The following is a 27,828-nucleotide window of genomic DNA, read 5'->3' as shown; positions in this document are numbered from 1 at the left end:
GAACTGTTTAAATGAGTATTTCTCAAAAACTTAATAGTTTACAGACGTACAAATTGGTATTTGGAATCCCCCTTTATAAACAAATAAACAGTATTTTTTTGATTTCGGAAAAACACTTAAGGTGGAAGGTTAAGGGAAATGAAAAGAATTGAATTATATGTATGCGTATATTTGTAACTCAAAAATGAAGTTTTCAGACCTGAAGATTGGTATTTGGAATCCCCTTTAAAAATAAAGAAGACCGGGCGAGTTGGCGGTGCGGTTAGGAGCGCGCAGCTTTTTGCTTGCATCCGGGAGAGAGTGGATTCGAATCCCACTGTCCCACTGTCGGCAGCCCTGACGATGGTTTTCCGTGGTTTCTCATTTTCGCACCAGGAAAATGCTGGGGCTGTATCTTAATTAAGGCCACGGCTGCTTCCTTCCCACTCCTAGCCCTTTCTTATCCCATCATCGCCATAAGACGTCTCTGTGTAGGTGCGAAATCAACTTAACAGGGAGCGTGTGAAGAAAGAGTTGAACTATTTTTTATGAGAATACTTCTCCCTCAAACACTGAATATGTTATGGCCCTACAAGTTCTTATTTTAAATCTCCTTTAAAAATAAAGTAACACTTTTTTGTTTTTAGAAAATCCACTATAGGGGCTGAAAAGACTTAACAATTGGGTGAATTTTTGAAATGAGTACCGCTATATATCTACGGTATATGTCAAAAACTAAACATGTTACAGACATCACCCTTGGTATTTGGAAAGTCCTCTAAAAATACAGAAAAATGTCTTTTTGTTTTAAAAAAGACTCCTCACAGCAGTGAAAGTGAAAAAAGAATTGAATTATTTTTATGAGGATAGTTATACCTCAGAAACTTATGATGTTACAGGGGTGGAAATAGGTATTTGGAATCTCCTTTAAAAGTAAACATTTTTTGTTTGTTTGTTTGTTTGTTTGTTTGTTTGTTTGTTTTTGTTCGACTTGAGGGAATACTGTTTCTCACGTGTACAGTTCTATGTCGCATAGTCATCTTAGCCCCAAAAGGCAATAAAACAAACGTGGTTTACAAATAGTTTCTGAGATAAATGAAACTCAATTTTTCGGTGAGTTTTTATACTTTAGGGATTTTCAGGTAATGCCTTAGTAACAATTATTTTTATCAAATTGCGAAATCTTCGTGAGCGAAGTCGCGGGTAACTGCAAGTATTGTGTGAACATTATAACATTCAGCTTAGAATCCAAAATCCGCAGCAGTAATTCAAATTCATATTGCATGAAAACTAGAGCATGCACAGGAAAACTGAATTTATATTTGAAATGAGCATGCCAAAATAAATAGAAACCGTTGAAAAATGTCATGCAATAGACACACATTTTTTGTTTTCCCTGTGTTTTCTAAAGGCTGCGAGGTAGACTTGGAAAGAGGGCATTTTAACCTGGATATGTTTTGGTGTATCTGAAATTAGCGTCCTGAGTTTAGCGACACTATTGTAACTGTGACATCCACTGTTCGTCTACGTACAGTAGGTCAGTGGCGCCATCTTCTCACTGTGCGTTTCCTTCCTGTAACTAAGAGCTTGAGAAAATCCCGTATCAAGTGAACCCCGTTCTGCTACTCAGTATAGAAATGAAATCGTTGAACTGGCCGGGAAACGAACACAGGAATGCTACTTCAACATCACGGTGCTGGCTAATAATGATTAGATTAGTCACATACAAGTGAAAGTCTACTTCCATTAAAGCCAAATTAAGGCGTGACTGCACAATGGCCAGAACGGACTGCCTTTACGGTGCAGAAACCCTGACCAGGGTAGCAGACTCAGGCCTTGAAATGAGAGAAAGAAAATTCCTTCAAAATATCTTGTGTCGAAAGAAGTTGCAAAATGAACAACATACTTTCCGATTGAGATCAAGTCAGGAACTGCATAAAAACATCCAAACATTTACAACGACAATGAGGAATAGAAGACTGACCTTTATTGGACTCATTAAAAGGTTGAATCAAGACTGGTTGGCCAACAAATTCCACCTAAAAGAAAAGTATGCCAAACACAGCCGAGTGGCTCACACACGTACACAAAGACCTAGCAGAAGTGGGTGTCAAAGTGGAAGAGATTCAGGACATCAGAGAATTGGGAAAAAGATGACGGGAGTGCGGGGTGTACCCGAAAAGCCACAGCCCAAGCCGTGGAACATCTCGTCTTAAGAGAAAGAAATGAGAAGCCAAATACTTAGGAATCTTTGGCGAGTGTGCAAAAGGAAAGTCGTTAGTCTGCGTGTCAGAATGGCAGGTAGATTGTGTAGACATGATCCACAGATGGTCGTAGTGATGAACGAGTATATTACTTAAAAGGTCAACAATGTCTCTCATTTTTCTGACAGCCTCTGTGGGTGGGGGGCGCGGACGAAGAATACCCCCACGGTATCACCTGCCTATCTTAAGGGGCGACTAAAAGGGGCGACCAAGCGATGATGGAATTAGAACCATGAGACTAATTGTAATTTCTGCCATCACCCGGGGAACACCATGGGTCGCCTTGACTTGCGAGTAGTACCACTATGTTAGGTACACAATAGGTTTGTGATTAGTAGCGACAGTGTGAATTAGGGTGAGTTTAAGAGTACCGGTGATTAGTACCCACTACATGAGTGACACCGTAGGTCTGCGTTTCCTATGATTAGTACCCACTATGAGAGGAACACTACTGATAGTTCGGGTCCCTGTGATTAGTACACCTATGTGAGGAACACCATAGATTTGCGTTGCCTCTAAATGGCGCCGCAATGTGAGAAACACCACGGGTCTGTGTTACATGAGCATGTTACATTACCTGTGAATAGTACCATAATGTGTGGAATACGGCGAGTCTACGATACGTTTGTTTAGTACCACAACATAGAAGATACAATGGTTATACTCTACTAGCGTTACGTACCATTATGAGAAGCCCTTGCTGGCAAAATGTAGGTGTGTACAGTGCGCTATGTCTTCTGGTATAGGCTAGAGCAATTTGTTACTTTCGTTGACCTGTCGAAGTCTCATCCTTTGCTTTGACAGTGCGAAATTGACCGAGGTATGAGTGATGCTAGTAACACCATTTCTTATGCAGCCAGTCCCTGTTATGAATGGTGTGAAAATATCGCTCATACGATCGGTTGGTGCATGCATTTCAGTTGGCTTCGCAGACTGATATGCAACAGCAACAACTGGTTCGGTGAGGAAAGCGACGGGAAACTACCTCACTCCTCATTTCCCTAGTATGCCTCTTCAGTGACGCCTACGCTGTCTATGATAGCTTTTGGTGGAGCTGTAGATGATCAAATCAGCCTTCGAGCTGAATACCCAACATACATACACCATTATGAGAGGCCGATGACCTGGATTTTGGGTCCCTTTAGACAGCAAGCATCACCGATTCAGGATTGTACTTTAGAAGCAATTCCTTGGTCAGTAGTACTAATGTTTTAAGCTATTTTCTGTGAATGTGAGGCGTTGCGAGTAGGATCCACTGATTGCTTTAAATTCATATTCACCAACTCATTCTTCGTCATCACGTTCTGAATTCTGGTCAGTGGATGATTTTGGACTTTTAAATTGTCATTACATTTCGTTTCGTTTCGTACCATTAGAGACCGATGACCTAGATGTTGGGCCCCTTTAAACACCAAGCATGATCATCATTATCATCAAATAATAACTTACGAGATAATTACCTACAATTGTGGCAAAAATTGGGACGGTACAAGTTCCTTCCATTTGGTGATGAATGGTATAGAGTGTTTGCCTTTACCACTCTTGAACGAACCATTGAAGAAGCACGTTTTTCGGAGATATACTCCTAAAACTTTAATTCATTGTCCTTGTGCCCTGTTGATGTTCACACAGACACTCAAAAGAACGGGGAACTGCAGAAGTCTAAATTGAATCGCAAATCCCAACTGGATGAAGAAGGAAGAAATGTACTGTGACCAAAAAGAGGAGGGGAAAAATGAAAACGAAGATGACGGCACGAACTATACCGAAACATCAGGATGATCTCGGAAGAAATAAGACTGAAAACAGCAAAATTTGGACGGGTGATTACGATGGACTTGGATAATATGGGAGGCAACGGGCAGGACGAGAGGAGAGACGGGAGCTAAGTGTGTTCTCTGGACTGTGATGAGGCTCAAGATGGAAGTGAGAAATAAATATACACCAAACAATATGACAAAGAAAGGGACAGGAGCAGGATAGAGAAACTCCGGTGGGGAAGACAAGAGAAGAGGATGTTGAAAATATCAGCTGAAGAACGGGGAGCAGGAGAGAGATTATGAAGATGTTCAGAGACGAGAAGAAAACACAAACCATGATAAAGCTGCTCGTAGTCCTAGAGAAGAAGGAGAAGAAGAAGAAAGGATTATTTGAACCCGAGGAATTAACACCACACACTTCACCCGCGACATGTGCAATCATCGTTATGTCTTCAATAATATTCGCCATAAAACTATTTATTGATGTGTCACAGTCTTCCACTTCAAGATGTTCGAGAGTACTGCTGGTGACACCGAATTGTTCAATAGCTCTGGTGCAGTTGACAGCCTCGTCTTTGTAACATGTCGAGTCGTTACACTTGTAAAGTTTTAGAACAACGGGTAATTCTTATAAAATGCTCTTGTTGATGGTGCTGACAGCGTTTTTTGTAGGAAGCGTTGTTCTTTCACTCAGCCATGCGTGATCAGTGAAATGCAGTGTTCACCTATATTACAAATGTCAGATCTCTGGGTGCCATAGATTTAACTGGAAATCGCACACACACACACACACACACACGCAGACCAATACTTCTGGATATCACGGACTGAATATGGCACGTTGATAAATCTGTGTATTACTCTTCCTTTTTTATGATTATCTATTTTATGTAATATCGCTTTACTCTAAATAATAAGACATAAGACTTAGTTTAAAGAAAATGCGGTTCATGTCTACTTGTATTTGGTAAAGTTTAAAATGAATGAAGTAAATATCAATGTGTATTTGCAGTCTCATTGCAACTAAAAGATAGAGTAAGTGAATAAATTGGATATCGGGAAAATAAATCAGTAATTAAAACGATTAAAACTTATAACACAGTTAATGAAAGCAGGTCCTTACCTGTAATAATATTATCTAGGAATACATAAATACAATCATCATTAAAGACTCTTATGCCTTTCAGCGTTTAGTCTGCAAGCCACTTTGAATTTACTAAACGTCGCCAGAATCCCCTATTTGTAACAAGTGCCGTGGCCTCATTTAGTTCTACATTTCTTTTCTTTAAAGTGTTAGAAATTGAGTCTACCCATCGTCGTCTTGGTCTCCCTCTACTTCTCTTACACTCCATAGAAGAGTCCATTATTCTCCTAGGTAACCTGTCCTCCTCCTTTCGCTTTACATGACCCCGCTACCGAAGCCGGTTTATGCCCACAGCTTCAGCCATCAAATTCATTCCTAAATTAGCATTCACCCTCCTGCAATGGTTCCCACCTGTTTGTACTAGCAATTATTTCGCTACTTTCATGCCTGTTACTTCTAACTTATGAATAAGATATCCTGAGTCCACCCAGCTTTCGCTCCCGTAAAGCAAAGTTGGTCTGAAAAGAGACCGATGTAAAGATAGTTTCGTCTGGGAGATGACTTCCTTCTTACAGAATACTGTTGATCGCAACTGCGAGCTCACTGCATTAGCTTTACTACACCTTGATTCAATCTCACTTACTATATTACCACCCTGGGAGAACACGCAATGATTCAGTCTCACTTACTATATTACCATCCTGGAAGAACACGCAATGATTCAGTCTCACTTGCTATATTACCATCCTGAGAGAACACGCAATGATTCAGTCTCACTTGCTATATTACCATCCTGAGAGAACACGCAATGATTCAGTCTCACTTGCTATATTACCATCCTGGCAGAACACGCAATGATTCAGTCTCACTTACTATATTACCATCCTGGAAGAACACGCAATGATTCAATCTCACTTACTATATTACCACCCTGGGAGAACACGCAATGATTCAGTCTCACTTACTATATTACCATCCTGGCAGAACACGCAATGATTCAGTCTCACTTACTATATTACCATCCTGGAAGAACACGCAATGATTCAGTCTCACTTGCTATATTACCATCCTGAGAGAACACGCAATGATTCAGTCTCACTTGCTATATTACCATCCTGAGAGAACACGCAATGATTCAGTCTCACTTGCTATATTACCATCCTGAGAGAACACGCAATGATTCAGTCTCACTTGCTATATTACCATCCTGGAAGAACACGCAATGATTCAGTGTCACTTACTATATTACCATCCTGAGAGAACACGCAATGATTCAGTCTCACTTGCTATATTACCATCCTGGAAGAACACGCAATGATTCAGTCTCACTTACTATATTACCACCCTGGGAGAACACGCAATGATTCAATCTCACTTGCTATATTACCATCCTGAGAGAACACGCAATGATTCAGTCTCACTTGCTATATTACCATCCTGAGAGAACATGCAATGATTCACTCTCACTTGCTATATTACTATCCTGAGAGAACACGCAATGATTCAGTCTCACTTGCTATATTACCACCCTGGGAGAACACGCAATGATTCAGTCTCACTTGCTATATTACCATCCTGAGAGAACACGCAATGATTCAGTCTCACTTGCTATATTACCATCCTGGGAGAACACACAATGATTCAGTCTCACTATATTACCATCCTGAGAGAACACACAACCTAAATACTTTAAATTATCGACCTGTTCTAGCTTTGTGTCACCAATCTGACATTCAGTTCTGTTGAATTGCTTACCTACTGACATCAATTTAGTCTCTGAAAGGCTAATTTTCATACCATACTCATATGCCTGTATTAAAAATTTCAGATCAACGGATTTGTTCGGCCATTGCACAGAAAAGCATATTCGGATATCAATATCAACTGGTTAGAAAAAATTAAGGAGGATTACCAGAAATAAAATCGTAGAAAACTGTTTATAAAGACCGTTGTAAAGCACACATTCGTATAATGAGCTAAAAATATCATTGGAAAACAGTGGACGGAAGAATGAAACAAACACCACGGCGAATTCATGAAACGATTTTGGGATGAGGAAGAGTAGAGGAAGACTAATCCGTCAGACCAAACTAGCAGGTTTAAGCGCGCTCTTTAATTGGGCACAATGAAGAAAAATAATAATTGTGTGCTGTTTGGGTCGTCAGTCCTTAGATTTTTTTGATTCAGCTCTCCATGCCACCCTATCCTGTGCTAAACTTCTCATTTACCGGGCGAGTTGGCCTTGGGCGCAGAGGCGTGCGGCTGTTAGCTTGCATCCGGGAGACAGTAGGTTCGAATCCCACTATCGGCAGCCCTGAAGATGGTTTTCCGTGGTTTCCCATTTTCAAACCAGGCAAATGCTGGGGCTGTACCTTAATTAAGGCCACGGCCGCTTCCTTCCAACTCCTAGGCCTTTCCTTTCCCATCGTCGCCGTAAGACCTATCTGTGTCGGTGCGACGTAAAGCCCCTAGCAAAAAAAAAAAACTTCTCATTTCTACCTACCTATTAGGTCTATTGTTATATTAATGTGTTGGCTTACCCCTACCGCCTGCACTTCCCTCAAAACTAATTGAAGATATGTCCTGTCATTCTATTTCCTCTTCTGGTCATATTTCACCAAATTGTTCCCTTATCCACAGTTCTATTCAGTGTCTCATCTTTCGTGATTCGGTCTACCCATCTTACAGTCAGCATTCTTCTGTCACACCGAATTTCAAAATCTTATATTCTCTTTCTATATGAGCTAGTTATCGTCCATGTTTCACTTCCATACAGATAAAAGACTCCACATATATCTTTCTAATTCCTACATCAATGTTCGGAGTGACAAAATTTCTTTTCATAAGAATGGGCTTCCTTGCGTGTGCTACTCTGTATTTTATGTCCTCCTTATTTCTGACATACTCAGTTAGTATACTAATCAAATAACGATATTCATCTACTTCCTTTAACACTTGATTAAATAATCTAATATTTCCTGCATCACTTGATTTTGAACGACAGTTCTGCATTAATTTTGTTTGGGAATTATCTATACGTACGTTAAAATCCTTCTCCTAATTGCGGTCTTACTAATGACTTTCTAAAAATTCTAAATAAGCTGGTAACCATATGAAGAGATCTGAAACCTTTAATGTGATTACATACAGTGATCGTCATGGTGTCCTTTCACTATATCAACACAGTAACGAAAACATAGGAGACTGTACTTCTTGATGAAACTTAAAACCTAACTTTTCACTCCATTTACCATCAAATCATTATCTGCTGTCCATTTCACAACGTTTTCCAGGTTTTCTTGTAGTTACCCACAGTCCTTTTATGCATAAAGTACTCTATAGTCTTTGTCTGTAGCCCCTACAACGTCGGCAAAATGACTTACTTTGAGTCATGACGGGTAACCGTTGTGTGCATCATAATGAAAGCACCTACAACGAACTGGGTAGACCACCCATTCTGCAGTGGAGTATGTATGTGAAACATCCTGCACTTACTCCTCACTTCACTGGCTCATTATTTAGGTAAACAGTAGCCTGCGCACATCCGGTTTCTACCTGGTCTGTTTTTGTCTTCAGACAAATGACAAAAAATGTACGAAGCTTCAGTACCAGCAACACAAGAAGACGTCACTGTTACTAGGAAGAAGGCGATCAGTCAGAAAGACTGTTCGCAATAGTGAAATCCTTCTCCACCCTCAAAAGGGACATTATATTAAAATCAATTATGATATGAAAAATTGATGGGGAGACATCACCCTGACTTACAACGAATAATAGTGACAACGGATATCCTCGATTATTCTCAGATACTGAAGTAAAGAAGAAGCATTATACATTTAAAATTGCGAATTCCTTTTTATTTGAATGACATTGTCCACATCAAAAGTAACAGGAAGTGATGTGATATAGAGACCACATTTAGCTCTCTACTGTGTAGAAGTGCTGTTGTCAGCAGGTGCTGGTGACTCAACGTCGCTAGCTGGCTGCTGTTGCTGCTGCTGCTGTGGTTGTTGCTGTTGTTGCTGCTGCTGTGGTTGTTGTTGCTGTTGTTGCTGTTGTTGCTGCTGCTGCTGCTGCTGTGGTTGCTGTTGCTGTTTGCTACCTTGCTGGTGGAAAAGTCCAAGCGGGTCCATGAAACTTGGGACTTGAAGGAAATCTCCAATAGATTGTTGAGGAAGGAATGGGTTGAAGAATGCCTGTCCCATAGCGACAGCGCATACAGCTGACAGCAGGAAAAAGAGCTGAAAAATGATATAAACATATTATATCAGCTGAATATTTTTAATGTTCAGTCACCTGCACAGTTACTGGATTATGGTATTACAGACTTACCGAACTGTTGAACCGAAATTAGGGATTAGGTTTATAATTTTTTATCCATTATTTGGATTATTAAATTACAATAATATTAGTTTAAATTTCTCCTAAGAAGGAAATTGAGCAGAAATACTTCCCTACTCTGCATAAAGCATTGCCATATTACAATCTAATTCGTTCTGTCCGAAACTTAACACATTATAAGTTAATTTGTTGAAAGTACACGAAGTATATGAATTCATCTTCCACTGGCATGTTTTTTGATAAAGAAAATTATCGTATTTCTTTCTACATATGGTGTTTCCGAACTGTTACGTGGGTCGGCACGACTAAACTCTCAGGCGTTCTTCTTGGCTTTCTTTACATGGACCGCTATCTCATTGTCAGATAGATCCTCAATTCTAATCAGACAGGCTGAGTGGACCTCGAACCATCCCTCAGGTGCAGGTGATGATCAATGATTCTGCCGTGAATCGAACCCAGGCTCTTACTCCAACTTGCAGGCAATATTTAATCACATATAACTTTAAAATACATTCGAAGATATAATTTTCTAGAAATAACCCATGAAAAAATTTAGTTCTTCACCGAAAGTGTCGTCTATATTTTCGGGATATAAGAAAGAATACCCAAAATTGAATTTTAATTCTCAATGGCTGATGTTCAGTTAGCTTGTAACCCGCAGAGTGAAGCAAAGTATCGACCTCTGTTCACTGTGCCTTACCACCAGTTAGATTGTTACAACTTGTGTGCTCCACAGTCTCTAGAGCTATACTAAGTATTCAAAGTATTGTTCGACTTACCGTGATGGACCTCATGGTGGTTGTGATGAATTCTCTTGTCAGAGCTGGTATCTTATATACTCTGAGAGTGCTGGCTCCAAACACCAATTCGCCTTGGAAAACAGTTGTGAAACATTTGTATAAACAGTGGTTATTTGCCTGAATAAGGTCGTCAGCGCTGAACTCCCTGAAGTGTAAATTCCGAGAGTGCCGGAATATGACTCAACAAGCTTATAGATACTTCTCTTCACCCGATCATCTTTGGGAGGCTGATAGGTAAACTGACCATTGAGGAGGAAGTGCTCTGCTCAACCGTCCAGAAAATATCCCACTCAATCCTAACTGAAGTTTGTTACATATAAGGGGGTTCAAAAGGAACGACGCCGTAGTATTAGGTTCGACCACGACCGATCAAATTGGCCGTGCGATTCGCGTTGCGTAGCTGTGAACTTTCATCTTGGAGATGTTGGGTTCGAATTCGAAAGTCGGCAGCCCAGAATATGGTTTGGGATGGTTTGGCATTTGAACATAGTTATTCCTTCATGAAGACCACGATCGCTTCTTTCCTATTCATAACCCTTTGCTATGCCTTCGTCAACATAAGACCTATGTGTGTCGGTGCGAAGTAAGGCAAATTGTAATAATAATAATAATAATAATAATAATAATAATAATAATAATAATAATAATGTCCTGAAGGTAGAACGAAAGAGCACGAGGAAATTTCTGGCCCTTATTATGCAGAAAACGCTTTCTGAATGATAATTCATAAAGGAACAGAGAAACTATCTAATCTGGCAGCAGATATCGGAAAACAATAATAGAAATTATGTGAACACGTTCAGAGGCTTCCAGCAACGAGATCATTACATTGACCGGAAATGTGAAGAGCATACCATGGATCCAAAAAGTCAAAGAGAGACCTGAAGACACCCAAGATATATCAGATCAGATGTCATAGACACGAATCAGCTGAGCCAAAGTGTAAACAGATGTGTAGTACAGCCAGACAATGAAGTTCCAAAGAGATCAGGCAACGAGTGGACTGAAGGATGAAAGAGAGTCAATGCAAGCGCATTGGAAGATTAGAAAGACGAATCTTAAAAGAATTGCGTGAACAAATGGTGTCCGTCTGCTAATGATGATAATAATAATAAAATTAATAAGAATGCCGGGCTGAGTGGCTCAGAAGATTGAGGCGCTGGCTTTCTGACCCCAACTTGGCAGGTTCGATCGAGCTCAGTCCGGTGGTATTTGAAGGTGCTCAAATACGTCAGCCTCCTCTCAGTAGATTTATTGGCACGTTAAAAAACTCCTGCGGGACTAAATTCAGCCACCTCGGCGTCTCCGAAAACCGTAAAAGTAGTTAGTGGGATATAAAGCAAATAACATTATTATTATTATTATTATTATTATTATTATTATTATTATTATTATTATTATTATTATTATTATTATTGTTATTATTATTATTATTAATAAAGAAAAATTAAATCCTTGACCTTAAATGTAATCACAACAACCTAATGTTCTACTGACAAATGCGAAATTGTAGGCCATATATCGGATTGATATCACAATAGAAGATCCGGCAAAATACCAGAAAACATTAGGAAAAAGGCTCACAAATATCTGCCGCTAAGAAATGATAGATTGGCGGTGTTCCGATAATAGTGGGAGCATTACCCAGCAACTGACGGATGGACTTCGCGTGCTGAATCTTAGGAAGGCTTCACAATAGCGCTCGAAAGTTTAAGCAGTAGTCTAATAGGTTACAATAGAAACAAATTTGTCGCGAAGGAAGTGTTGTTATGTGAGTAACATACCTTTTAGGAGTTCTGAGAGGCTGAGCCCTTAATGTTCATGAAAATATCGTAACACGACTGCTGTCAAGCCTCATATAAACTTGTTACTCATTTCAGTAAGGTTCCTTTCAAACCCATTAAACTGCACAGGATAGCATTCTCAGCAACATGCAGTAAAATGAGGAGGGTACTGAGTAGGGACTTGAAGGGTCCATAATTGAATACCATCAGGGGTGAATAGCTCCTTACTAGGCTTGGAGTCCTGCTCCATGTCAGGCCTTCCGTCCAAGGTGTCGCACCCTCGACTCTCGGCTTCTCTCCCCTTCTGGCTCGGGGAAAGGCTGTTTGTACCATGTTTTTAATCCCCTCCGAAGTACCCCTACTGCTGAATGCTTTGAATAGAATATTGGTAAGATCCGCTTCGCCCTCATTCTAACCTCAAGTACCAAGCTTCACTCCAATCGATTTGCCGTGATGCTGTGACAAGCAGAGAGACGAAGAACAAATCGAACCGGCAATTTTGTCCTGTCCTGTAAAAAAACCAAATATGATTTTAATATTCAAACCATACAGACAGGGAAACGATCCTAGTGTACAGATTATCCGACCTACTGTGAAGAACAAAACAAACAGTGTAACAGCCAATGATAAACGCTATGAGGAAAATTGAAACAACATTTATATCACTGCTAAGCTGTGATTGGGAAAACTGTAAAAGAAGTCCTTACGTTGTAGATTTCTCTGAAATATACCCTGGAATTTTACGAAATCCTGTAATTCTTAGCTGTTAAAGGGATCGAGTGAGAGCTTTTAAATCCCATTCCGCAACCAAGAAAACTAGAGACTTTTTATGTCGAAATGTAAATTGCTTAAACGCTACCACATACATTTTTAATAACATTATCCTGAATCCATAGTAACTGATATGAGTAAAGCTACTAAAATCTCTCCCTCAATTGTCACCTGGCAGTTGAATCGAACATTACGGAGGCTATTACGTGATTGTAACGCATCATGAGTCATATGGAAAGTCCTTACAGGAGGACGTGATTTTGCATGCGTTTTAGTTTAACGAGCGAAGAAGCAATAAAACTCAAATAAATCATAGGTCATTTAAATTTCTTCACGCTTAGGAAAATTGAAGGAAAGATTTCTGGATAAGGAAATCACCGTACTAGAGAAATCTACAACAACTTCTATATTTTTCGCTTTCGGTGAAATAAATTGCCAAAAAGAAGAACAGAAAAATATGACTTCCATCAGATTATAACATTTATTTTTGATGTCTCAGGAGCCACCCGGATCGTGATGCCATCCCGTGTTTTTTCTGGTGAAAATTGTACCCGATAGTGACCACGATTCGAACCTCGGTAATTCGTGTGCCATACAAGCTGCGCTATTCACGACAGACACCCAATAATAAAACAGCAACGATCAACCAAACTTCCGATTATCTATATGAATTAAGACAAGGAAAATCTACTTTCTTTAGATTTGAATAATTTTTTTCAGAATGCTGAATTATTAAAATTAAAATTGACAAACTACATCAAACAATCTCGTGTGGAGTGCTGGTTTCTTATGCCGAGCAGAGGGTGGTGACACTGGAGCAGTTCTTAGTGGGTCGTGCCGTTTGTTATCCATTCGACAGTTGGCAGGTTGTTTCTTCCGCTATTTGCGGTTGTTATTTTAAATATTTAAAAAAGACCCTGGTCCAAGTTGCTGATTTCCGTTCGAGTTGAAACCAGTTTCTGGAGTCTTTCTTGATCCTGCTCTTGTTGGTATTGCCAAGCATCGAAAAAAAATCCTTAGCCTAGTGTATTGCGCGGATTGCTACTAATTCCTACTGAAAACGAACATAATATATAAGGTTTACTTTCCACACTAAATGTTATCTGAAGTATTTAAAGAATGACCAATTATTTGTACAAAAGGGAGCCTTGCGTAAGATGTGAAAATATTAGATATTAAACTAAAAACTGAATAATATTTGAACTCGTTTGAAATATTAAATAATTAAAAATGTTCTTATCATCCACACTTTAATATTTTAAAATATATTTTTCACATGCATGTAATAATAAATAGTGACAATTTAAGTTCCATTCCTCTTCTACATTGTAAAAAAAAAGAAAAATGGGGATAATATTTTGGGACATACTGTCAAATTCTCGTCTCAGTCAGCGTTGAAAATAGTTTCCAATGGATTTTGTGTAATTTTATTGATGATGTCTTCAAGTCGAAGCGAAATGTGAAAGGAGTTTCTCCATATCATCAGAATAATTAAAGATATGCCAGACATGATCTTTGCGTACAGCGTTCGTCTACATGCACCTGTTAGGATGAGCAAATGTAAACGGGATAGAAATTACTTCAATGAGAAATAGTTTTATGAAATCTGCAAAATAATCACTGTTTTTATGAAGAAGGAAAATAAGTGTAACGAAGCTAAAAATAGTTAAAAATAAAAAAACTGAGATTAATAATAACCAGAAATAACAGATGGTCAGAACTGTTAAAGAGAGGATACGTGAAAAATATTAAATTAAAGGGTTCAAAAAATCAAAGTTTTATTAAGTTCAGAGAAATATATCTCATTCAGGGCTTGAATCGGAGTCTTTGTATGGGGCAGACATTTTGGGGATAGATGAATATGTTGTGATATTAGATGTAATTTTAAGGACACCTGTCAAAATAGTAGTGGGGTTGTCAGGTTGTACTGCGGACATTGGTGAGAGAGGTATATGGGAAATGATGACCACATAGGCATATGTTGTTAAACAGTTTGTTAAATGTAAGATTACACTAAATTCTAAATTTACTGGGTGAATAGGATGAAGACAATACTAGATGAATATGAATTCGGGAAAATGTGGAAGGAAATTTTCATTACGGAACACAATTTGTGTAACAATGTGGCTCTAATAATACACAGCATTGTCATGGGCAGAAATAATAAGGAAACACAAACCAGCTTTAACTACTGCATTGATGGGATAACAGTATACCTCATGGGGAACACTGTAGTACCCTGGTGTTACCAAAAGGAAATATCTTCATTGGGGTAATCACAATAACGAAGTTGTAATTTAAAGTTGTATATCGCTTCATATATTCAAATGTTGTAGTAAGGACGTAAAGGAGAGAGTGTATATGGAGCCGGGAATTTTAAGCAATCAAACTAATTTGATTATTAGGGATTGTCATCTAGTTCGCTCTTCCGTAATGTAGTAAGAGTAACATTAATCGTAGGAGTTCTGAACGGCCATACCCTAATGTTTATGCAAAACTACTGGCACAACTGTTGTGCAGTTTAGAGAATACTTGTTATTCACTTCAGTAAATTTCGGGTCTAACCTACTACCGCCTGAATGTTCTCAGCTCTACATGTAAGTGACTGATAAGACCTCAGTTAGCCTATGGTTCCAGTGTGTAGGAGCCTCACTATGATTGTTTGTTTCAAGAAGTGACAAGGATCGAAAGGAGGGCAGCACGGTTTGTCATACGGGATTTACGTAGAATAGTAATGTTACGAGAATGTTGCAAATTTTGGGCTGGGAAGATTGGTAGTAAGGGGACGAGCTGCTCGACTAAGCGGTATGTTCCGATATGTGAGCAGGGAGATGGCGCCGAATGACCGCAGTAGAAGAATAAGCTTGAGTGTAGTTTTTGGCGTAGGGAAAGATCATAATATGAAGTTTGAATTTGAGAGCTCAAATATTCCTTTGTAGGAAGAGGAATTAGGGAATACGAAGGGAGATGTCCGATGAATTACCAACTTCGTTGAAAGCATTTAAGAAAATTCTAGGGAAAGAGTTGATAGGAACTCTGCCACTTAGACGACATCCATAAATTCAGATCAGTAGCCATTGGTATTGAAAAGTGGATTATATCTCAGTTAGATAATAAACATTTAGCTTCGAAGTATTTCTAATGATGAATAATTAAATGTATTGGTAAAAGTTACTATTCAGAATTTTTCAGTTGCTGGTCATTCGGGGATGGAAGAGAGAAAGGTGTTATATCCACTCAGCCAGTCAATCTGTCTGTCGGGGGCTCCAGGGGCTTTGTACTATGCAGTGTGTGTTAGCGACCACGGGGCCCTTAGCTGAGTCCTGTCATTGCTTCCACTTACTTGTGCCATGTTCCTAACTTTCATATATCCTATCCGACCTCCCTTGATCAACTCTTGTTTTTTCTGACCTCGACGGTATTACATATGGAGGCCTTGGGAGTCTTTCATTTTCACGCCCTTCGTGGCCCTTGTCTTCCCTTGTCCGATACCTTCATTTTTCGAAATGTCGGACCCCTTCCATTTTTTCTCTCTGGTTACTGTTATATAGAGGATCGTTGCTTAGTTGTACTTCCTCTTAAAACAATAATCACCACCACCAGCTGTCTGTCAGGAGGTCAGCTGTTCGGCTCGTTACTCCGAAGTCTTCTCAGCCCAGAGTTCGCAACTACTTTTCGTAACTCATCTCTTTTATCGGAAATCACCTAAAGCAAATCGTGCTACTTTTATCTGGATATGTTCCAATTATCGAAACATTTTTACGGTGACACTCTATTAACAGTAACCTAACTAACCTAACCGCACGGCACTACAGCCCTGTAGGGCCTTGGCCTCCCTAGCGACCACTGCTGAGCCCGAAACCCTGCAGATTGAGGTGTCGTGTGGTCAATACGACGAATCCTCTCGGCCGTTTTTCTTGGCTTTCTAGACCGGGCCGCTATCTCAACGTCAGGCAGCTTCTCAATTGTAATCACGTAGACTGAGTGGACCCCGAACCAGCCCTTAGATGCAGGTAAAAATCCCTGACCTGGCCGGGAATCGAACCGGAGCCTCCGGGTGAGGGCAGTCATGCTAACCCTACACCACGGGGCCAGCCTATTAACAGTAACCGTACTCTTATTGTCGTCCTAACAAGAAATATTACATCGTATCCTTTAAATCCTTACTTGAAAGGTAAGTACCATCATAATTATATGAAGAAGGCTGTAAACTTTATTTACAATCCCGTTAATGTGATTACCTGCAATAACATCTATGGACTTACAGTGAAACTCATGAGTTACTTTCACACCGTCAATATAGTAAATAAACTGTAAGGACTTTTCCTCCACGAACCTGCTACGCAGGCGTAGCAGGGGGAGAGGTGATATTCCCACGTGGTGCTTCCCAGGTGGCGGATAGGGAGGTCCTAACCGGCTTGCCGGCGGACTTGAGAGAAATAAAATACCTTTCGCGGACCAAACACACTACCCCTGCTGGTGGGGGACGCACATGTAGAATAAACCCACGGTATCTCCTGCCTGTCGTAGGAGGCGACTACAGGGGGCGACCAAGGGATGATTGAATTAGAACCGTGAAACTACTCTTGATTCGCACCATCACGTGGGGAACACCATGGGTAGCTTTTACTTGCGAGTAGTATCACTCTGTTAGGTACTGAATAGTTTTGTGATTGGTAGCACTCAAGCGGGGTTCAGTGTGGTTTTCCAGTACCCATGAGTCGTACCCATGTGAGCAACACCACGGGTCTGGGCGTTGCCTGTGAGTTGAACCACTATATGAGGAACACCAAGGGAATGCCGGCGTCCGTGCTTAGTACACATAGGTGAGGAATCTCATCGGTTTACGTTGGCTATGAGTGGCGCCATTGTGTGAGAAACACCATAGGTCTGCGTTACCTTTACGACGTACAATACTTGTGAGTAGTACCTTCATGTTTGGAACACCGTGAGTTTACGCTACCTTTGATTATTACCGCAGCTTGAGAAATATCATGGTTCTACTTTATTCGCTACATGTACCATACTGAGGGGCCTTAGACCTGGGTTTTGACCCCTTTAGACATCAAGCATAATTAATTCAGGACTGTGCTTTATAAGTGGTCTCTTGGTCAGTAATACTATTATTTATAACCGTTTTTGAGTCGGATCCACTGTTTTTTTGTTTGTTTCTTATTTGTTTTTGTGTTTTGGGTTCATGCCCATCCATTCATTTTTCATGACATTTTTTATTTATTTTGGTCAGTGGATTTTTTGAAGTTTTTGTTGTCATTTCATTTCGTACCATTAGGGGCCGATGACCTCGATGTTAGGCCCCTTTAAACAACAAGCATCATCATCATCATCATCATCATCAGGACTTTTCTTCTAGATGAACCCGCATTTTCATGTCGTATGTCATCATACCATTGGCTGCCGTTCGTTTTACCACCTCCTATAACTTACTTATTACTATAAACAGTATAACATTAACCTCAAACATTCTCACCACCGACTAATTAATTGAGTGTTCTGTTAGTATCTAGTCCCTGAAACATTAGGCAGAATGACTTACTGTACGTTGTAGCAGATAACCGTTACCTGCACCTACAGCGAACCGGGTAGACCACCCGTTCTACTTTGGAGTTTGTACGTAAAACGCCAACTAGGTACATGCTTCCTACTTCACTGGCTCGTCCTTCCGGTGAACAATAGCCTGCGTCACATACTTTTCAAGGTTTTGACCTTGTCTCTGTTTAACTTCAGGATGTCATTGTCCACATCAAAGGTAACATGAAGTGATGTGATACATTTAGCTCTCTACTGTGCAGGAGTGCTGCTGACAGCGGGTGCTGGTGACTGAGTGTTGCTAGATGGCTGCTCTTGCTGCTGCTGCTGTGGTTGTTGTTGTTGTTGCTGTGATTGTTGTTGCTGATGTTGCTGTTGCTGCTGCTGCTGCTGTGGTTGTTGTTGTTGTTGCTGGGATTGTTGTTGCTGATGTTGCTGTTGCTGCTGCTGCTGCTGTGGTTGTTGTTGCTGCTTGCTACCTTGCTGGTTGAAAAGTCCAAGCGGGTCCATGAAACTTGGAACTTGAAGGAAATCGGCAACAGTTTGTTGAGGACGGAATGGATTCAAGTGCAGGCCAAACTGTCCCATAGCTACGGCGCACACAGCTGACAGCAGGAAAAAGATCTGAAGAACGAAATAAACATACTACTTCAGCTGGATATTTCTAATGTTCTGCCAACTGCACAGTTATTACTTACTTACTTACTAGGTTGGCCACACAAACCGTAGTCTGTTTTTGGCCTCGCCAATTAGCCTCCTCCACCTTTTTCGATCAGTGTATTCCTCTTCGGTTAGTCCCATTCTGCTCATATCCTCTCTGACCTCATCTATCCATCTCAATCGTGGTCTGCCCTGTGGTCTTTTGCTTCTGATGTTTTCTTCCACCATCTGCCTGGTTATCTGACATTCTTGACGCATTACGTGTCCATACCACTTCATCCTCCTCTCTTTAATCACAGCCACAATGTCTAACAATTTGTAAAATTTCTGAAGTTCAAGGTTTGTCGTTTTCCTCCATTCCCCTCTGTCCTTCACTGGTCCAAAAATCTGCCTCAGCACAGCATTCTCAAATGTCATGAGTTTTCTTTCTGTCTTTTTGGTCAGTGTCTAGGTCTCTGCTCCATGTAGGACAACGGGTTGTATTAGAGTCTGGCAGATCCTTATCTTCGTGTGTCTCGATAGAAGCCGGGACTTGAGCAGCTTTGCGACTGTAAACCTTGACCTGTTTCCTGCTTGAATTCTAGCCATTATTTCTTGGTCTATCTCATTCCTCTCACTGAGTACTGCCCCAAGATATTTAAGTGCTCTTACTCTTTCAAGGATTTCTCCACCCACGTCATGGATTATTCCAATATTTCCCTAATTAAATTAGATTGTTAAAGTTTAAATTTAACCTAAAAATGAAAGTGAGCAGCAAACCAGTGGTAGATCTCTATTTCACGGGTTCAGTTCCGGCTGCTGTAGATCCTTCTTAAAGGAGCGACAAAACTCTTTGTACACCATGACATTGTATTTGGCACGATAAAGACCTCTGGCGACGTACTCAGGGTAAACGAAGAAAAGAAAATAACTCAGCGATGTTATGCATTCCTGTAGAATTTTACTTTTGTTTATCGATAGATGGACAATCAAAATATTCAAATTGGTACACGCGCTGTCTAGATGGCACATTTTAGAAAGTGCATATCACGGCATCAAAGCACACGATTACACTTATACCTGTTGTTAGGCACCCCAGCGAACGTGAGTGGTGTGATGGTCGATTCTCCTTTGCCGTACACCAAGCAATAGTCACTCTCAACCGTTTACTGAACACATCATCTTTGTAAAAACATGTATGCGACATGTATTTACACATCAAATTGGCTTGCGGATACTGAAAAAGCATGTGTCAGTTTTTAGATTTCAGTAGCATATGAAATTAACGCCAAAATCGATGGCATGCTGTTGGTAGGTGGGTTTGAATCTCAATTCAGCCTCGTAAGTTTATTCGCATTTTGTACTTCGAGAATCATACACAAAGCCAACGCATGCCAGTACCCTCACGTCATTTTTTTTGTTTATCTGATGGTGGAAATTTTAATCTTGAAATATGACTCAAGTCCTGCTTAATTCAAACATGTATAAAATAAATATTCTCATGTCCGCCTTTTTGGCGTAGAGGTTTGTGTGATCGGCTGCCATCCCCGGAGGCTCGGGTTTGATTCCCAGCTTTGCCACGAAATTTGAAATGTGGTACGAGGGCTGAAGCGGGGTCCACTCTGCCTCGGGATGTCAACTGAGTAGATGGGGGTTCGATTCTCACCTCAGCCATCCTCTAAGCCGTGGTTTCTCACTTCTCCTCCAGGCAAATGGAAGGATGGTACCTAACTTAGGCCAAGGCCTCTTCCTTCCCTCTTCCTTGTCTATCCCTTCCAATCCTTCCATCCCCCCAAAAGGCGCATGTTCAGCATAGCATGCGAGGCCACCCGGGCGAGGTACTGGTCATTATATCCAGTTGTATCCCACGACCCAATGTCTCACGCTGCAGGACACTGCCCTTGAGGCGGTAGAATTAGAATCTCTCGCTGATTCCGAGGGAAAAACCGAACCTGGAGGGTAAACGGATTAAGAAAGAAAGGAAGAAATACTTTTTACATAACTGCATGACGGTTTGATACATTGTATAAATACCTGGCGCATACATGTTTTTGCAAAAATCCTGCTGTGAGGACGCAGTAAGTGCTTTAAAGGCGACTATAGTTCGGTATGCGGCAAAGGAGAATCGACCAGGTTATCACTGATGTTCGTTGGGATGCCTAACAACAGAAAATCTAGGCGCAGCGGACTCACCCGGTATTACGCTTCAAACTGATTTTATACTTAATCAGGCTGAACGTAGACTTGAACAAAGTGCGAATGTTTACAATTCTCATTAAACAATATTATATTCAATGTACAATATGTTTAAGTCATAAACGTAATTTTCATTTATAGGCAACAATCTTGATCCTAATGTTGAGTTGTATCGTTAGTTCAAAAGAAGCAGCGCATGATCCTTTTATTTAATTTTTATCGTACTTAACTCATACATATAATTTGCAAAAAATATTCCGTGCAGCAAATTAATAATAACCAGATTTAATTCTTCGCTGAAAGCGGAGCCTTTATTTTGGGGATGTAAGAATGAAATCTCAAAAAGCAACTTTATTTCAGAATGGCTGATGTTCAGTTAGCTTGTTAAAAGTACAGTTGGTAACGCGTAATTAACCTGACGCTGTTCACTGTACCTTAACACTAGTTCGGCTGTAACAACCCTCTGTATTGTCTCTGGCTTGAAAGTTATACCAAGTATTCAAAATTCTGTTCTACTTACCGTGATGGACCTCATGGTGATTGTGGTTGATTTGCTATGAGAGCTCGTGTGTTATATACTCTCAATGCACTGGTTCCAACCCATGAATTTGCCTCGGATAACAGCTGTGAGACATTTGTATAAACAAATGGTTAGTGGGCTGTAGAAGGTCGTCAATGTTCAACTCCCTAAAATGTAAATAGAGGGAGTGACGAAATTATCCATATCTCCACTTTGATCCGAAATACATCTCAACCAGACCCTTCTGTTCTTCCAATGACTTTTAGTGATTGACAGTGAAGGATGCTTATATGTGACGACTCTGTGATGTTATCCCCAGGGGCTCTTAATTTGGGAACGTTGGTTGGTGACAACGGTACCCACACTTATGCTTGGCTCCTCCTCACTTTTATTTATCCTGTCCGAACCTCGTGGTTAACCCTTGTTCATTTCCTAACCTGGCGGTATTAGGCTTGCGAATCGTTGGAAGTTTTTCATTTTCACGCCCTTCATGGTCTTTGTCTTTCTTTGACCAATAGCTTCATGTACGACACCTGCCAATTTTCCCTCTTATTAGTGTTAATATAGGATCGTTGTCCAGTTGTACTTTTTAAAACAATAATCACCACCACCACTATCACTCTGTGGTGTTAAGTTACATCAGGTTAAATTACGCACATGGGGAAGAAAATTCTGGAGTTCTGGAGTTGGGTCCGAAACCCAGCTTCACCCTCCCGTACATTTTCAGCCTTGGATTATAGTTATACAGCTATAAAACTGTATAGAAATTGACGACGCCATTACCACACTAAGTTCCATCAGGCGAACGAACGGAGATTTGCAGGACGATATTTTAGGTCGACTCTTATTCAATTATCGCCACGGCAGACATTATCAGTATAAATCTGGACACCCAATGTAGACACTATTCATGGAGATGGCATAGTGTTAGGGTCCTCAAACAGACTACAATTATTACAAAGAACATTAATAAAACTAGAAAAATGGGTAAATTAAAAGTCATTTTGAAATTAACTTTCACTAGATGTTTCAAATGACATTTAGGAAAGGCGGAAGATCTACCCTCAATTTTTACAACGAACCATTAACCGTAGTGAACAACAAATTTAATTACTGGGTATAACCCTCCAGACTTAAGCAAAGTAATTCAGTTATCATACACAATAGAGGTCAGTAAGGGTCATCAGAGCCATCTACATCTTCAAAAATCTAACAGTCTTTTCTCTAATTACAGCCTTGACACTATTACTATACGTCCATCTCACCCAGTGTGTCATATGGTCTCGAAATAATGTGGAATCATCTGATCTCGAAAGTATAGAGTGTGTTAAGTCGCGTTTCTTAAAATGTGCGCAACAGTTGGAAAAATGTCCTCTACAGGATTAGTTTGCAAGCTAGCGAAAGGATCCTTATACGAAGAGGACCTGAGGATGATGTCACTTATTAGAGTGTAGACAACAAAAAGAAGAGTGATCGATCAAGACGGACGCCATGGTGGGCAGAACGTGGACCAATGAGAATCAAGATCAAATGCATATAATAACGAGACTCGCCATTCATATGTTAAATCAGAACATTTCACAGCCCGACTGACAAAGGTGTATGTGTACTATGTAATCAGAGGTGTGCCAAGTATCATCCAAGGACGTGCTACAACAGAACAAAATTCTTTAGTGAGAATTAACGCTCACTCGGCAATCCTTTTCTTTGTATTTTAGTAAAGGTTGTTTATTATTATTCTCCTTCATTCGTTGTCGGTGTTGCTCTTTTCTTTCCTCCGTCCACGTATTTCCTATCTTCAAGTTTGGCCTTTCTTGAAAACCCTGGTGGTCTTTGAGTTTCCTTCTGAGTAGCTTGCGTTCTTGTATATCTTCATAAGTTATCTCCATCTACTGTGAATCACTTTCCACCTCCTTGAACCAAGCTGACTGGGTCATATTGTCCTTAAAATAGGTAAACATCTGGTTCGATAATCGTGTGGGTTTCAATCTTACGAGTGGCCATAAAATGCAATTCTCCTTCTTCGCATGACATCAGAGATCTTCTAGACATGAGTATACAGCTCATAGTTAAGCCAACGTCTATATTCATCCTTGTATTTAACTGGACCAAGAATTTTCCTTAAGACCTTTCCCTCTTTAATTTCCAATTTTTCTATCAGGCCATTCTTCTTCATAGCAAGGTATTATTATTATTATTATTATTATTATTATTATTATTATTATTATTATTATTATTATTATTATTATTGTTATTATTATTATTATTATTATTGTTGTTGTTGTTACGGAGTTACCCGTGGAGCAGAAGAGGTGAAAGAATGTACCGGGATGAATGGGTCTAACTACAATGTCTAGAAAATAATTTAAAAACTTAACTGGAGGTTATATTTTCGAAAAACAACAAATTTAACAACTTTTCACTTAGTGAGATAATAATGACATTTCAGGTCCAAAATTAGAAACAAGACTTAGAAAAATCCAAGATTTGAAAACATTAACACTCTCGGGCTACAAGCCCCTAGTTTTACAATTTTTGGAGCTCCCAGCTCACTTTTTACAGACAAGCATAAATTTGTTCACAGGGCAGAAATCCCCTAAATTGATGGAGCGCTTGCTCCCAATATACAATATCAGGCCTCCCGGAGGCACTTTACAGCACTAAAAAAAGAGTTAACGTGCTCTCAGTTCTCAAGCCTACTCAAGGCAACACCAAAAATACCTTACAACTTTTGGCCTTCCACGGCCCAACTTACAAATTGAAACAGGGGTATCTCGTACCCAACATATAGGGCCTTCATGTAAAAAGAAATAACAGAAAATGAATGGCCCGAATACAAAATGAAAGGAGGCGAATGCCTGCGCTCCTAGATAAGAACACTTAAAACCTAAAGGGCACTAGGCCGGTGAAACAGGGGCTATTCCCAAACTATAGAGGTGACACGTACAAGAATAAATTAAGATCTTACGGAAAGGAAGAAAACCAGTTACAAAATGTAAGCACCTGGAAGCAATATGAAGGGGAGCTCGAGAGGGTAACTCACTCTCTATCCCCGATTTACAGTTAAAATTTTTATGAAATTCTGACATTAACCGGAAAAAAGTAACATTTTTAGAAAATTAGGTCCCATAGTAAATGAGTCGGACCTTTCCCTCGGGTTAAACTGCGGAGTTAACTACAGCAAGGAAGATGTTATGTGGCCATTACCGTGTCGGTGTACTGCTGCCAGATGAAAGAGGCGCCGCCCGCCTCCTGCTTGACACACACACTTAGTTAGATGACGATCAAATGGCCAAGAGACGAGAAAATCTGCAGTTTATAAACCCTCGGGGAAAGTTAGAGACCTTTCACGAATAAACCAGCCACACCCTTTCAATTTATTGGTTGATTTAAAGGTTACACTCAAAATCGAAGAAGAAGGCTGTGATAGGTTGAAAATTATTATGAAGGGCAAACAAAACAAGTAGAAGTACAGTCAGTTCAGGAAACTTCAAAATAACAAAATTCCATCAGATTTTAGTGGTGAAATATTGTGCGTAAAGGTTTAAGTAGGTCTAGTTTCAAGTTTACGGTTCCTCCAGTAGAGGAGTTCCTCTAGGCGCAAGATTTAAATGTGCGGCGTAGAGGTTTACCTCCCGATACAATTATTATTATTATTATTATTATTATTATTATTATTATTATTATTATTATTATTATTACGGGACCCGCGCTGCTCCGCAGCATTCGTTATAAATAGGTCAGATAACTCGTCCTGATGTGTCTGTCGCGGTCATATTGTTTTCCCTGCCCTTTACACCCTTTAAATTGGTTTCATGAACATTTAATAAAAAGCACATTATGGTATGTCAGAGTTCGTAGTCAGAATTATTCTTCTCTTCTGACGTCATCATGCCATCTGTCTGGTAAAAATCTATCCATATATTCTCTTTTTTTATCCTGCATTTCCTGACGTGTCGTAGAAGGTGGTTTTTCAGCTTTTGTTTTTGCTATTAGATTTTTTACGTCGCACCGAGACCGATAGGTCTTATGGCGACGATGGGATAGGAAAGGCCCATGAATAGGAAGGAAGCGGCCGTGGCCTTAAATAAGGTACAGCCCCAGCATTTGTCTGGTGTGAAAATGGGAAACCACGGAAAACCATCTTCAGGGCTGCCGACAGTGGGGTTCGAACAGACTATCTTCCGAATAATGGATACTGGCCGCACTTAAGCGACTGCAGCTATAGAGCTCGGTTTGCGGGTTGCCGTTTTGTGCGTCATTATGAAACCACCTACAACGAAGCGGGTAGACCACCCGTTCTGCAGTGGAGTATGTATGTGAAACATCCAGTACATACCCCTCACTTCACTGGCTCGTCATTTAGGTGAGCAGTATTCTGCGCACATTCGCTGTGAGGGTTTCTACTTTGTCTGTCTTTATCTTGAGACCATATGACGAATAAATATGTGTAGCTTCAGTACCAGTATCAGAGGAGACGTCACTCTTGTCAGGAAACATGAGATCAGTCAGCAAGGACCGTTCGCAATAGTGAAATCCTTCTCCACCTTCAAAAGATATCTTTATGTTAAAATCAATTATGATATGAAAAACTGATGAGGAGATATCACCCTGACTTACAATGAATAATCTCATAATAGTGACAACGGATATCCTCAATTATTCTAAGATATTGAAGTAAAGAAGAAGCATTATACATTTAAAATTGCGAATTCCTTTTTATTTAAATGTCATTATGCACATCAAAAGTAACAGGAAGTGATGTGATACAGAGACCACATTTATATTTCTACTGTGCAGGAGTGCTGCTGACTCAACATCGCTAGCTGGCTGCTCTTACTGCTGCTGTTGTGGTTGTTGTTGTGGTTGTTGCTGGGGTTGTTGCTGCTGTTGTGGTTGTTGCTGGGGTTGTTGCTGCTGCTGTGGTGGTTGTTGCTGTTGTTGCTGCTGCTGCTGCTGTGGTTGCTGTTGCTGTCTGCTACCTTGCTGGTGGAAAAGTCCAAGCGGGTCCATGAAACTTGGGACTTGAAGGAAATCGCTAATAGGTTGTAGAGGAAAGAATGGGTTGTATAATGCCTGTCCCATAGCGACAGCGCACACAGCTGACAGCAGGAAAAAGAGCTGAAAAATGATATAAACATATTATATCGGCTGAATATTTTTAATGTTCAGTCACGTGCTCAGTTACTGGATTATGGTATTACAGACTTACCGAACTGTTGAACCGAAGTTAGGGATTAGGTTTATAATTTTTTATCCATTATTTGGATTAATAAATTAAAATAATATTAGTTTAAATTTCTCCTAAGAAGGAAAGTGAGCAGAAATACTTCCCTACTCTGCATAAAGCATTGCCATATTACAATCTAATTCGTTCTGTCCAAAATTTAACACATTATAAGTTAATTTGTTGAAAGTACACGAAGTATATGAATTCATCTTCCACTGGCTTGTTTTGTGATAAAGAAAATTATCGTATTTCTTTCTACATATGGTGTTTCCGAACTGTTACGTGGGTCGGCACGACTAAACTCTCAGGCGTTCTTTTTGGCTTTCTTTACATGGACCGCTATCTCATTGTCAGATAGCTCCTCAATTTTAATCAGACAGACTGAGTGGACCTCGAACGAGCCCTCAGGTGGAGGTGATGATCAATGGTTTTGCCGTGAATCAAACCCGGGCTCTTACACCACCTTGCAGGCAATATTTTATCACATATAACTTTAAAATTCATTCCAAGATATAATTTTCCAGAAATAACCCATGGAAGAATTTAGTTCTTCACCAAAAGTTTCGTCTACATTTTCGGGATATAAGAAAGAATGCCCAAAATTGAATTTTAATTCTCAATGGCTGATGTTCAGTTAGCTTGTAACCCGCAGAGTGAAGCAAAATATCGACCTCTGTTCACTGTGCCTTACCACCAGTTAGATTGTTACAACTTGTGTGCTCCACAGTCTCTAGAGCTATACTAAGTATTCAAAGTACTGTTCTACTTACCGTGATGGACCTCATGGTGGATGTGATGAATTCTCCTGTCAGAGCTGGTATCTTATATACACCGAGAGTGCTGGCTCCAAACACGTATTCGCCTTGGAAAACAGCTGTGAAACATTTGTATAAACAATGGTTATTGGCCTGAA

General features: G+C 40.1%; 3 protein-coding genes across 3 annotated transcripts; all 3 read right to left on the bottom strand.

The window, feature by feature from the left end:
- Positions 1–8,922: 8,922 nt before the first annotated feature.
- On the bottom strand, positions 8,923–10,318 carry LOC136884577 (forkhead box protein P1-like). Its single transcript, XM_067156837.2, has 2 exons — positions 10,208–10,318; positions 8,923–9,328 (listed from the first exon to the last, which is right to left on the bottom strand). Exons 1-2 carry the CDS (start codon positions 10,220–10,222, stop codon positions 9,014–9,016), a joined length of 330 nt encoding a protein of 109 aa, XP_067012938.2. The 5' UTR covers positions 10,223–10,318; the 3' UTR covers positions 8,923–9,013.
- A 5,937-nt stretch (positions 10,319–16,255) lies between these two features.
- On the bottom strand, positions 16,256–21,712 carry LOC136884276 (vacuolar protein-sorting-associated protein 36-like). Its single transcript, XM_067156345.2, has 2 exons — positions 21,686–21,712; positions 16,256–18,954 (listed from the first exon to the last, which is right to left on the bottom strand). The coding sequence occupies exons 1-2, from the start codon at positions 21,698–21,700 to the stop codon at positions 18,583–18,585; spliced, it is 387 nt and encodes a 128-aa protein (XP_067012446.2). The 5' UTR covers positions 21,701–21,712; the 3' UTR covers positions 16,256–18,582.
- Positions 21,713–26,383: 4,671 nt separating this feature from the next.
- On the bottom strand, positions 26,384–27,828 carry LOC136884478 (protein Tob1). The gene is made up of 2 exons (XM_067156672.2): positions 27,686–27,828; positions 26,384–26,806 (listed from the first exon to the last, which is right to left on the bottom strand). Exons 1-2 carry the CDS (start codon positions 27,698–27,700, stop codon positions 26,522–26,524), a joined length of 300 nt encoding a protein of 99 aa, XP_067012773.2. The 5' UTR covers positions 27,701–27,828; the 3' UTR covers positions 26,384–26,521.

Source organism: Anabrus simplex, chromosome 12, assembly GCF_040414725.1.
Source record: "Anabrus simplex isolate iqAnaSimp1 chromosome 12, ASM4041472v1, whole genome shotgun sequence".
Classification (NCBI taxonomy): Eukaryota; Metazoa; Arthropoda; class Insecta; order Orthoptera; family Tettigoniidae; genus Anabrus; species Anabrus simplex.
This window is presented reverse-complemented; position numbering and strand designations above follow the sequence as displayed.